The 13347-nt window shown below is 37.7% G+C and overlaps 1 protein-coding gene across 1 annotated transcript in view; it reads right to left on the bottom strand.

Moving 5' to 3' along the window:
* The window catches only part of COL25A1 (collagen type XXV alpha 1 chain), a 297045-nt gene that overhangs the window by 101699 nt on the left and 181999 nt on the right, over positions 1–13347 (bottom strand). The window contains exons 6-7 of the mRNA XM_063156471.1: positions 1398–1424; positions 1206–1232 (exon numbers count right to left, since the gene is read on the bottom strand). Coding sequence (XP_063012541.1) covers positions 1206–1232; positions 1398–1424 — 54 coding nt within the window. The remainder of the gene's footprint in view (positions 1–1205; positions 1233–1397; positions 1425–13347) is intronic.

A 13347-nucleotide genomic window follows, 5' to 3' on the forward strand; every position in this document is an offset into this window, starting at 1 on the left:
GCTCTATAGCACAGAACCAGACAAAATACACAGCCCAGTATGGCCTCTGACAGAGACACTAAATTTGCTAAAAAGTTAAAAGGAAATTGTTACATTATTAAGAACCTTTAATTTTTATATTAGTTCTCTACAAAAAAGCACGTTGCTCTCATTGTTACTCTCTACTTTCTTTTCTATTTATTTAAGTAGTTTTCCAACTCATACTGAGTTTGAACTGAAATAATATTTAAAGCTGTTCACTCTCAAGCTGGTGACTTTATGATGTGCAGTCCTAGCACCAAGCACAACAGGGCACCCTGGCAGTTAACAGAACATCAAAATCAGCTGTAAAAGCATGTTGTGACTTTAGATAATCTTATTGCTGAAAAAAAAATGTAAAATCCAATTAAATCAAATTATGTGAAACAAAACAGTAGAATGAAATAAAGCTGCAAATTCAAAATATTTAACAAAGTTAACAGAAGAAAGTAATCCATGGAACATACTGTTATGGGAAAAATTATAAACATGTAACCAAAGAGAGTTCCTATATCATCTCAACAATGTAACCAAGCGTTTTCTAATGAAGCACAGATGTAAAGAAGAGTGCATTAGCACAGCCAATCCATTCGAATTTACGCTCCTGTATTCCTCTACTTCTCTGTTAAAATAAACATGACATTTAGAAATTAAAAGAACCTTCTTATTTCTTCAATTAAACCATGTTCTGTCTGGATTGTGACTACAAGGTGATAATACTATTATTATTAAAAATTTTAAATACATATATGTCAGGAAAAAAGCTAATACATGCATACATTATATTTGTTTATACTTTACTAAATATTAGCTACATCTTACATGAAATCTAGAAGTATATTTATTAGAAAGCCTCTGGCCCTCTGCATTGTGGAAGCCCATGCATGGCATGAACACACTGCTGGGGAAACTGAATAGTGTGGTTAGGAAAGCCAGTTTTATACAGCAGAGCAAAATCACTGTGGAACCTGCTTCCACCCACAATGGAAACTTTACACTTTGGAATCACCCAAATCTTCCCAGACACTTCCTGCTCACGTTACTGTCCTGCAGACACTTCAACATGCAGGGTAAATGCAGCTAATAAGCATAATTAGCTCAGACAGTGTATTTTAATTTAGTTTTGCACTAAAGACTAATTGCCTACTCAGCGAAGGGGAAGTGGAACATTTTTTTAAGATGCTTACCCGAGGGCCCTGATCACCTTGATCTCCCTGCAAAGTGGAAAGATGAGATGATAGGTTTAACACAGCATCTGTGTGCTACCCAGCTCTCTTACATAATCTAACATTTCACTGCATCAATACAAACAGTCTCTTGAGTTCATGCTGGGAGGGCTTTCCAGTCACCTTGTACAAATCACCTGAACACCAACTCACCTTCTCGCCTTTTGGACCAGGAGGGCCCTGAAAGAAACAAAGGCAAAGATTATTTACTGATGCAGTCCTGGGATTCAGCAGGAAACAGGTCTCTGTCAATCTGCAATTTCTTCCCAACAATATAATTCCTTATAATTTTTAACTCTGGAATGCCAGTGCTATTCCAGAGACGGTTTCTGTACTAATAATAGGAACTGCACACTATTTCTTGAATATTTTGCTAATGTGTGTTGAATCAGTTTACTCAGACAAGCAAAACTACACCTGAAATGGCAAAATATCTACAGATTTCACTTAGGGACACAATAGTTTATCTCCTATCAGATTAAAAAAAGTTTTCTTAGACTGTAAAAGTTCTTTGCAAGAGCACTTAATAAATTCAAATACATATAAATCTGTCATATTTTGGCACCCTCCTTGTATCAGATTGCCAAAGAAAAATGGATTTGAAATTCTAAAAGGAGGGTTTTCATTCCTTTCTTTGGCAATACTGATGTTTAGTCTCAAGCAGACTTTTTAGGCAAAATGAGCACTTTGTGTAACATGATTTTGCAGGAGTATTACTTTTTGTTACTTACCACCCAACAAACAGTAAGGTGACAGAATCACAAATAGGAAGCCCTTTCCCATTCCATTTTTATTAAGCACTTTTCAGAAAGCTAGCAGCAGGTTTCTAAACCACTAGTTTTCAGGTTAGTATCTTGTGAATAAAAATGCTATCAGTCTGCACAAAACCGTCTGCTTACACAGTGCAGACTCTACCTCCAGCTTTCTGAAAGATATGCAGGTGTTTCATTACAAAGAAGGACCTGAGATACATATGAAAGCAGCTGTAAACAGAGAAGGAGCCATTCAAGCCAGCATGGTTCACTGTGATAACACAAAGAGAGTGTGACAGTGTGTGTGTGTTTGTGAGGGTTTATGCAGAACAAGAAAAGACTGTCACTAACAACACGGGTAAAAAATTCATGTGGTTCACATAAATGCAGTGGAATGGAGGTCAGTCTGCTGTGTATTAAAGACGTGATCAACCACAGGCAAGTCTTTAAGAATCCCTGTTGTAGCCAATTTTCTGCTTAGTTTTAAGGGCTTCTGATGCATGCCAGAGGAGAGCATCTGCTGCTGAATCAGAGGAATTAAAGCATATGCCATTCCTTGCATGGCCTGCCATCTCTTCTGTCTCCTGCAGAGGACACAGAAACAAGTCTGCCTCCTGATGTGCCCATGTCTCCTTCAGGAAGCCCAGTGCTCACTGCCAGGTGAGTGGAAACTCTCTGCTCAATTAACTGTGACCCCGGCCCACTTTGCATTGCCCTGCAAGCACTTGGCCTCTTTAAAAACACATGAAACAAAATAATTTAATTAATAGACACAACCTGGCTGCACCTTTAAGGTCTCTCCATATATTATTTTTAAGCTTTAAGTCCTACTGCCCTTTCCCAGTTCACATAAATACATACTGAAAACTAAGTGCAGCATTGTCAACTTTTAGCTGCAGTCTCCCCATACATGTACTGCGACATGACATCACAGTAGAGCAGGTCTGCTCTAAAGCTTACACATACATGCCACTGAGCTTGTGAACTCATACCATCAGTAACACAGTAATTGCAGGATGGGAAGAACTAAAATCAGTCAGTGCAGACTGTTGCTGCCTTCTCCACAGCAAACGCGAAGCACAAGCGAAGGGCTGTGCTCACGTGTTCTGCCTCCTTGAATCTCCAAGCCATTACTGGCTCTGAATATCTCACTGGCTGCAAAGTGCAAATAGCATGACCCCTATCTGCTAAAGTCAGAATCCTATTTCTCAGGCCTTAGGCATGAAATGATAGGTAACGTGACACGACTGAGCCTGTAAACAGATGTTGTCCTGTGGGAGCTGTTGCTGCCTTCATTTAGAGGTTCAGTGCTGCTCTTACGCCCAAGAGTGGCCCTGCCCTGGTTCTGATGGGTTGGGGCTCCTAACTTTTCTGAAGCATGCTTGCCACCGCTCTGCCTGTTGGTAGAAACTACAACAGGAGAGATCACATCAGCTGCCTGAACTAAGCTGGCTCACTGGAACAGAAACAAGCTAGAGCTCACATGAGGGGCTCAGCCCCCAGATCTGCAGGGCTACTGCACTGTCTCCCTTGCATGACTGCTGGCAATTGTGTTCATTCAGCCATCACCAGTGCACAACTGGCCCTTGCCTCTACCCTGCATACTCTCCTCTACTGAGAGTTCTCTGAAAGTACAACCTATACCCAAACATGCTTTTAAATAAGACTGAATCAGATTTCTTTTTTTTTCTCCTTCTTCTGTGCAGGATTTTCTGAAAACAGTCTGTGCACATCATAATCAGATTTTGCTTTGTTTTTTATTGCTTGGTGTTTTCTCTCCCTGAGTGCCAGACACCATCATCTCTAACAAGTCACCCTGCCAGCACACAAATTTTTCATAAGAGTCTTCATAAACATCTGACAATTTTATTTTACCAGGGGTGAAAAACAGCTTTTCAAAAGCCCACTTCTGGTGTGAACATTCTCACAAGTCTCTTCACTTGTATTTGCAATGCTTTTGCTTTCTGCAAGAGTCTTGAAAAACAAACAAACAAATGCAAATAAAATGGTTCTTTTGGATGCAAGTGAAGAGAACCAGTGGCGTTTCATCAAAATAAAAATTAATGGAATACTTTCATGGCTTGTTCACCCATCTCTGGCTTTTCCCCCACTGTTTCAATTGTCCTCTATTGTTTTCGCAACTTTAACCAGAAAATTCCTATCCTCAGCCTTTGACATCTTCTTTCCATTTGTGCTGAGAAATTCTCCCAAGGTTTTTACTGCAGAGTTTATTAGTGTGTGTACACTGAGTGGAGGCAGGGAGGAAGAAAAATCTGAGGGAAAGCTGGGTTTGTGGGGGTGGGGTGTAATTAGGAGACAGATTTATTTAAAGGAGGGCAAGGTTTCTTCTGTTTAAGGGTACAGACACAAAGCACAGAGTGAGTAAAATAACACAAGTTTTGTAGGCCACAGCATGGACTTGCTGCTTTTTTTCCCAGGGAGACTTCTGTGCTTTGGTTTATGAGATGGCAGAGATCAAGCCACGAGCTGCCGAACAAATGTGAAAGCATTTTGTGTAAGTTATATGAAACGTCTGAGGTCAGAGCATTTCTGAAATAACTTCACTGTGTTTTCACTGGAAACAGAGGCTCTTTTCTCAAAGTGTAATTATCTACTCCAGACTACTATACATTTCCAAGGAGAGTTTATAGCCTGTTTCACATAAGCAAGGCCTTGTAAATCTCAAACACATGCAAAATCTGCATTTATAATTAGGTAAAAAATACTACTGTTTTTAAAACAAGGTCTCCTACAGCAGACTGAAAGGCCTCCAGGCACCTGCCAGCTAAGAACAGAACTGAAATCAGGGTCAAATCCAAAAAACAGCCATATTCAGGATTGCTGACAGGTGACCCCCCCGCCTTTATTTTTTTTGCTATCAAAATCCCATTTCCATACTCTGATGAAATTTTACATTATTATAAATAGGAATAGAAAATCAAGAGAATGCAATAAACAGGAATAGAAAGTCAAGAGAATGCAATACTAGAAAACAGGAGACTGATCCTTGCAGTCTTCATCAAGCAACATTTCCTTATAATTAATTGAGTGAGATCAGCATGATTTTTTCCACACAGATGAAATTTTATAATCAATTCCCTGAAAGATGCTAATTATGAATTCCACCCTTGAGGCCATTGCCACCTATATAGTTTTGCAAAAGTTACATCCAGAGACCTCTTAAAAAGCCAGTAGTTGACTTATTTTGATTTTAGAAACATTCATAATTATCAAAATTCTCTTATATTCTCTCCACATATCTATTGCTACAGATCTGCCTTTAAACATAATACAAGAAGTTCTGCTGCAAACTCACCCAAAAGGCTCCAAGCATTGATGGGACAGCGGAACTGAAAGCAGTAAGGGGTTCTTAGTACAGAGTACAAAGCAATGTTGAAGGTTCTGTAAAAAGCTCCACACTCAGTGGAGAGGAGTGCAGATTTTTCCTGACTGTTAGACAGCCCATACGATGGCTCTGGAAAAAGGACCAGCCAGTCCCCAGCACAAGCTGGTGACAACCAACCAACGAGCCAAGAGAATCAGTTGGACTGTGACAGTCCCAGCTCCCACTGGGATCATGCACCCTCACAGCTCCTAAGGAACACGACATGCCAAACTTGACAGCTCCCATCAGACAGAGCTCCCACAGAAGACACAGGTGATAATCACCTTTCAGACACAGTCACTGCTTTCCTACATTCCCACCACAACAGGCACAGGCTAAGGCAAGCTGGCAGCTGGAGGAATGAGTGTAGTTTGCAAGGTTCAGCCTTCATTTTCATTTGGGACTGAGGGGTGTACAGTGCAGCCATCCCTACCAGCAGCCACAGTGTGACTGACAGCCTGAGGCAACAGCAGCCTTGCAGAAAGGAACAGAAAAGTGAACCAGCTATTCCAATGTCACCCAGACAAATCCAAAAAGGGAATCAATTTCCCAGCTTAGTTTAACCATGTTTTCACAACTAAACAGCATGCCATACATTGCCTAAGTTAATTCAATATTGCAGATTACTTCAAGGGTAAAAGGTGGCTTTAGCATGTAACAACAAAATAATCAGATACAAAAGCTGAACTTTCTTTCTTTGAAATTTGACTCGTGACTTCAATAAATTACAAGAATCTGACTGGAACAACAGTCCCCAGCCTATCCTGTAATTGCTGCAAAATATTAGGATCAGATAGGCTGAATCACAGGAGATTACACAGAGCATTATGAAACACTGCTGTGCATCATAACTATTCCAAAGTTCCTACTCATTTCAGTGTTGTGTCCACTATGCAAACTGAACTACTGCTGAACTACTGAGGCAGTGTGGTTTTGGCATCTGCTGAGCTTGGCCATGTTTTCAGCCAGTGTTTACATATGCTAGTTTACAATGCCAACATTTCACCTTGCAACAATTTTACAAGTACTCAGAAGAATTTTCAGTGAATCTGAACAGTTTCTACTACTGAAGTGCCTTCCATTTTACATGTTTTATTCTCCTCCTGTAACATGACTGACTTATGTTGAAAACTTCAACCAATCACTGCTCAAAGGACTCTTAATAATATCTCATTTTCTTCCCTTATATTCTGAAATTTTTGTTAAAAATCCTAAAGCAGAGAAAAAGAAACCTGAATTTTTTGACACAACAAGGGTGACTGCCTTAAACAACATTATGTAAATGATTTAAGCTGAGAAACATAAAACTGATTTATACAGCAATCTAGATAAACAGCTCCATTAACATTCACAACAAGCAAATTATAAATGACTCCTGCTGTAAATTCATACAACTGTATTCAAAAGTCAGTGATTTATAGCCATATATAAATCAGACAAGTTTATAAACTACAGGCATGAGAATAAAATCTACCCAAAATATGTCAAGAAACCATTTAGACATTCATTTAGACATTCAGTTCTCATACAGTGCTCTAGCTGAGATTGGGATAGGGTGCTTTTTTTTGAAACTTATCGTGCTGCTCACAAAAACCAGCGGCTCACACTGGAAGCTGCAGAAGGGTCGCTGCTAACGCACTAATCCAGTACCCAGGAAAAGGCACAAGGCATAGTGTCCCAGGCAAGAACCTGCTAAAGGGGATCTCCTCCTTCTTTCTCTGACATTCTTTCTTTGATTAATCAGTAAGACTGTCCTTTCCTCCTCACCCTTCCTTCTACAGACAAATACAACATTTTTCTTTAAAAGCCTACAAAGCAGCACCAACAGCCCTGCAAAGATTCTATGGTACAGAGGGTATGTGACTATGTACCCATTGCCTGAGCATGAAGAAACAAGGATCAGCTTTACTAATTCCACAAATTAATTTAAGTAAACATTATGATTTGAATCTTTACGCTTCTTGTGAGTCAAGTAGCTGCTGTATGTGACAGTAAGACCAGTTATATGGTGGCAGAAAAAACTGGCCCATTCCTAAAGAAAAGAAAATGGCTTTTGGTAAAGTCAAAAGCCTTCTGACTATCACTTACTGCTCAGTGCACTGTAACACATGTATTTCCTGAATCTTGGCCCTCGTTCCCTTGTCCACAATGCACCTTCCAGTTCTCCTACTTGTCAGATAAATCAAAATTCACTAATAATGTTAGAGAATTGATGCAATACTGTAAAAAACCCCCCAAAAACAAACAAAAAAAACCAACCAAAAGAATCCACACCACAAAGGAAATGCCATTCTTGTAAACTAGTAAAACAGGACATAAAAGTACAAATGAAAAAACCTAATATTGCTCTATCTATCATGTTATTAAAAAACAACCAGACCTTCTGATTTCAATAACAGGAAGGAAGGAAGATTGTGAAGAAGATACAAACACAATCTTTGTTACTTCAAAATCACAGAAACACAAAAACGTTTGGCTGGAACTCAGAACTGCAGGAAGACATAATAAAACACAACTGATTTGGGCCCTACAGAACCAAAATTCAGACAGCAGACTGAACAGGAAGGCTTTTTTCTATTATAACTACTATTGTATTTGCTATTTCCACTGCAGTCTCAGGATTTTTTGGAGTTCAATCTATGATTTTTAACAATATTTTTAATTATAACATAGTATCAGCTTCAGTGTTCAATATTTGGTTTATAAAACATTTCAAAAATGAGACATTTTTGATACAGATTGGTTGAGGCTTCCTACTCTTCCACCCATCCTCCAGCAGATCCCTGTCTCATTAGATGTCCACCTGAGACTTGCAAAAGCATCACATGCTATCTTAGAATCAGCAAAAAGTTGGGGTTGGAAGGATTTAAAGGTCATTTAGTCCATCCCCCCTGCAACGAGCAGGAGCCACTCCAACTTGACCATTAAATAAGTAGTTTTTATACTTCCTTTGGTAGATTTTTATTGACAGGCCAATTCTCTCATTTATTCCTAAAACTTTAGTAAGAAAAAGCTCCTCACTGGGAGTTAACAACTTCTTTTATTTCCAGAAACAGTAGTTCATATTCCAATGTTTCAGCTATTTTTACCCCTAAAACTTGCATGGTGGCTTTTGTAATTCAAACACCTCTGGTGTTTCCCTGGTAGATCATTCAGGTGAAATGGCAGTGCCCTTTGCTCATTTAATATATATATATTTTTTTTTTCTTACTTAAAAGAACCTTTCTGATGAGAATGGCAGGCTGAACTTCAGCTATTTTGAAGGAAAAAGACAAAGGACGAAAGCAAGGCAATGGGGGAGTTCCAGAGCAATGGAGATTCACCACTGCCACTCACTACCTACAGGAGCAGTACCCATGGACATCAAAATACATCTTCCAAGCTCCCTAACCTTTTGGATATTTCAACTTTGCTGTCTGCATTACTCTGTGATGAAACAGCATCCAAGAATCTACCAGGCAGATCCTCCTTTGACCAGCAGCTGTGTCTAGGAGTTTTATGTCCTTCATTAACAGATGCTGCACACGGTCCAGCTCTACAAGAAAGTAGTAACTACACAGAAACAGATGATTGAAATTCAAAAAAAAATCCTTTCTGTTCACCTATCTGAAATAAGGGCTGGTATAAAACCAGGTGGGTTTTTGAAGAATTTTGGCCTCTACCTGCTATCATATCAAGGCAAATTTATAAAGTAATAAAGGCTGAACTTATGTAAACAGCTCACATCTGTATAACAGGTTTTACAGATAACGTGTATTTTCAGCCAGAGGATTTTAACACAGACTTTGAAATAGGGAAGGCCAATTTCATTTCTCCATTTACTATGATGACTCCACACCAGCTTCAGTAGCAATGCTCTGAGTTTCACTCAGTATTTCAAAGGCAAGGCATACTGTCTATACACTGTTTTATTCCTTTCCAAATGTTGTTATTCAGTACAGGAACTATTTTCTCATTCAGGGTAGTAGAACGTCAAAGAAAGATTTAGATACTCCTTTGGTGTTGTCTGCAAATGCTACTGTAAAATGCTACTGTGAAAGATGTGTGTTAGATTACTTAAATCATGAATGGTTAAAAGAAAATGGCAGTAATATACTAGTATAAAGCCACAGCCATGTAAAAAATAGCACCAGGGGTAGAAAGGCTTCTGAGGCACCCAAAGATTAAGAGCAATGGGATTATTTCAGAAACCAGGTAACTTTTGAAACTTCAGGGTATGCTAATGCTTGGGAAGAATCTATTTTAGAAAAATACTACATTCCTCTGATAATCTTACTCTACTATCTTTCCTATGACCCCTTGCAAGTTCTGTAGTCCCTTAAATTGTTCCTGTGCGCGGGCTCCATTTCACAAGAACGGTGCATGGGCTCCATTTCACAAGAACTGTCTGACAAATGTAATGATAAAAACTACATTGCACAAACCCACCTGAAGTGACCTGCAAGTATTAGGTTACCACAAGTGTTTCTGAACTATTCCAGGCACAAGGCATTGCTGAAAGAGGCAAAGCTTGACACTAATTCATAACTCTAGTCTTGATGGGGATGTGTCAATCCTTAGTCAAATTAACTTATTTAATGTCAAATAGTGTACAGAAAGAAAAGCACAAAAAAAGCATATAAAATAATATTTATGTTACATTAAGATAAACAATAGAACTAAAGATAAACACAAGAACTAAATCTTTCATTTATTGTCACCAATTCTCTTATCTGCAAAGGGGAAAACTACAATGATGTGTTTCATAGAGGTATTTTGACAACTGTTCAGATTTGTGAAGTTCAAGATGGAACACCAGATAAATGCAGATGAATTTTTATATCAACTCCAAACATACACACATATTTATATGCAGACATATGTAAAAGTGAGATGACTGAATATATTCTTGTAACCTATAAGGCTGGAAACATCTTTATACAGGAAGGAATTTAAGACAACATAAAGTTTATTAAAAACAAAACTGTTTTCTCCTGCAGACTAAGAGTATGGACTACAAAATTCAGAACATCTTCAGGGGAAATTAAACACATATGTATATTTATACTTAAATGGATATTCATTCTTTTTGGCAAATGATCACTGGCAGACATACTGGGCAATATAGCTGGATTGTGTTTCTGAAAATACGTGATTCTCTTACATATTTCTCAGCAGCTCACAGCTGAATATTACTCATGGATCTCAGTAAAAACTATATTAGGAAATCCTACAGTGTTGTAGGGACAGACAAAGCATTTTTGAAATTGGCAATCTGGATCAAAGCCCACAAAAACAGAATGGACACTTCCATGCTGTGCTCAATAGTAACACTACTGGCAATACACAAAATACTCCAATGAAAGTAACTGCTGCATTTTCTGCCTTTTTCTTCCTTGAAACTTGACCCATACTTATAGGAAAGAGTAACATATCAGCACAGCTCTTATTGCCAGCATCAAGTCAATATAAAAAAACCTAAAGCATTTCTACTAACCCATCAATTTGCTTCAAGTAAAATTTCAGTTCGCAGGAGTGTCACTTTAAAAAGGGAAATATAAATTTTGAAGGTTTCCTCTACCAGCCTGAAATCCAAATCTCCCAGGTCTGCTCAAGTTTACAGGACTTTCAAGCATCTAGCACAAAGCATCACCAGCCTCTGAAATGATAATGGCTTTCAAAGGAACTCTGATATTTTGAAAACCTTGCAGAAGACTAATGTCTTAGACATCACAGCATTATGTTCAAGTCACAATAAACTTGATGAAATACACGTTTTTACATCTCCTATTTTTTTTTTTTAATAAAGCTAGTGAAACTACTGGAATCTGCAACAAATTGAACTGGATTTCAAAGCTAAAATACTGCATGAAGATCACTAAAAATAATAAGCCAGCATGAGTTTAATATCAAATTAAAAACATGTGCAGCAGGATAGTAAAATACTATATAATATTCCTGAACACAGTTCAGTATGTTGCTTTGACATAATCCCTAATAGAACACAGAACACACGAGTGTATTTCTGCCATATGTAGAATAAGGAAGAAAATATGAATGTCGTTTGATAAAGAAATTATTTAGGAATACAAGAAATATTTCAGAGTCCTTAATTATGTTTTGACAACCCTTTGTAATGTCATAATGGAACCACAATACTAAGTTTGTAATTGGTTTTTTGTACTCATATGTACTCTGTTAAGCTAAGCAAAGGTTTACCAAATTAAGGCTTGCAAGTAATTTTTGCTTCACAGTTTCTCACTTTCTGTTAGAAGATCTACTATGCCCTGGTGACAGCTGGAACTTCTAGATGAATAGATGGAATGCTAATGTGTGATTCCCCATCACATTTATACTGGCATATATAACAAGTGAATCACATCTTCATGTTTATTTTATGAAAACAAACCCAATTCTTTTAAAAAATTAACGATGAAGAAAAGTTGGTAACATCCTACAAATAGAAAGATCTCATGCATATTTTCTTTTAGAGTTTTAAATATTAGTTTTATGTATCGTCTAATTTCAGGGCTTGTGTTTTCAGACTAATGGTATCATAAATTGTTGCTATGTGAACTATGAAATGAGGAGATCAACTTTTAAAAGTTTTGCATCAAACTGTTTTCTAAGCCCATCTTCCAAGCTTTCTTTATCTTTTGCATACAGCTACTCCCAAAGGAGCTCTGCAGATTCAGAAAAAGAAGCCACCCTAAAAGGAGCAGTATTTTACAAGCACATCCAGAGCTGATAATTATGTTGCATGAGGAACCCTTTTCACAGAATTTTGTAGAATTAATATCCTTACTTTTTCTGTTTGTAGAAAATCAAAACCTAGACTGAATTGTAATTGTAAAGTTAACAAGATTCAAGTTTGATTCTTTCTGAATCAACCAAGAAAATAAGAAATAAATTATCAGTTTCAGAAAATGCTGTGGAACATCTGAACATCTTGCCATTTCAGCACCAGATAGTTACTGAAATTGTAACTCAAAAGCTTGCCTGCCAGAGCAAATAAAAGAACACAGTAGCACAGTTGTGGTAGGAGTCTGGCCTCCTCCTGGTGTCTGACAGAGCCTGATGAGCAGAGCTCTAAAAAGTCTAATTATCTCCAACTTAGTCCACTTAGCAGGGTACTGTAGGGAAGTCATCAATCTGCCATTAGAGGCTCCTTTGCAATTCCTGACAAAAGGGTGGGGAAAGACAAATAAAAAAATATGTTGAAAGCAGAGCATAGTATAAAATTTTAAAAGAATTTCTTTGTTGATGATTGGAAGTTTTACTCTCCTCTGCCTTTTTAAATTATGTGTAGCACTTCCTTAGTGTTGGTACAACAGATAGTTCAGAACAATTTTCCCCTAAATCTCCAATTCTGTGCTCTCTTCTTTACTAACCAAAGAATCCTCTTACTTACACTAGTACTGTCTGCATAGCCAAGAAAACCATTTACTATTCACTGCTCTTCTGGTTTACACATGTGCCCCTAGTCTACCAAAGGAAACTGAAGTGGTTTGTATTTGGAAGTGCTCATTGTTGTTGTAAATGCCTTTTAACAAAATTAACTTCTACTTTATGACATATGAAGCTGAGAAAGCATCACACTTAAAAACAATTAAATGCACAATCTCCTTCTGAGAAGACACATTTCTGGCTTCTTTTGTGCCATAAACACTTATGTATACAGTAAATGAAGTTTTGAGCATGATTTCTTCTCTTAATATTCTTTGATGTGGTTCCTTTTAGCGACTAACATAAAATGAAAAGCCATGAAAATGGCATTTGTTTCTTCTTGTTCACAAATCAATATGGGCTGTTTCCTAAAAAGTTCTCACAATTTCAATGGTGTTCACAAATGCTATTACCATTTAAGAAAGGAAAATGCCAACTAAACTCAAGCTCTGCCTGCTTAAAGACATATGAAACAGTACAAGTTTGTTTATTTACGTGATGCCCTCAGATTAATTTTTGATCTCATAATTTACAGTAAATT

The sequence above is a fragment of the Melospiza melodia genome, chromosome 5, assembly GCF_035770615.1.
Source record: "Melospiza melodia melodia isolate bMelMel2 chromosome 5, bMelMel2.pri, whole genome shotgun sequence".
NCBI lineage: Eukaryota > Metazoa > Chordata > Aves > Passeriformes > Passerellidae > Melospiza > Melospiza melodia.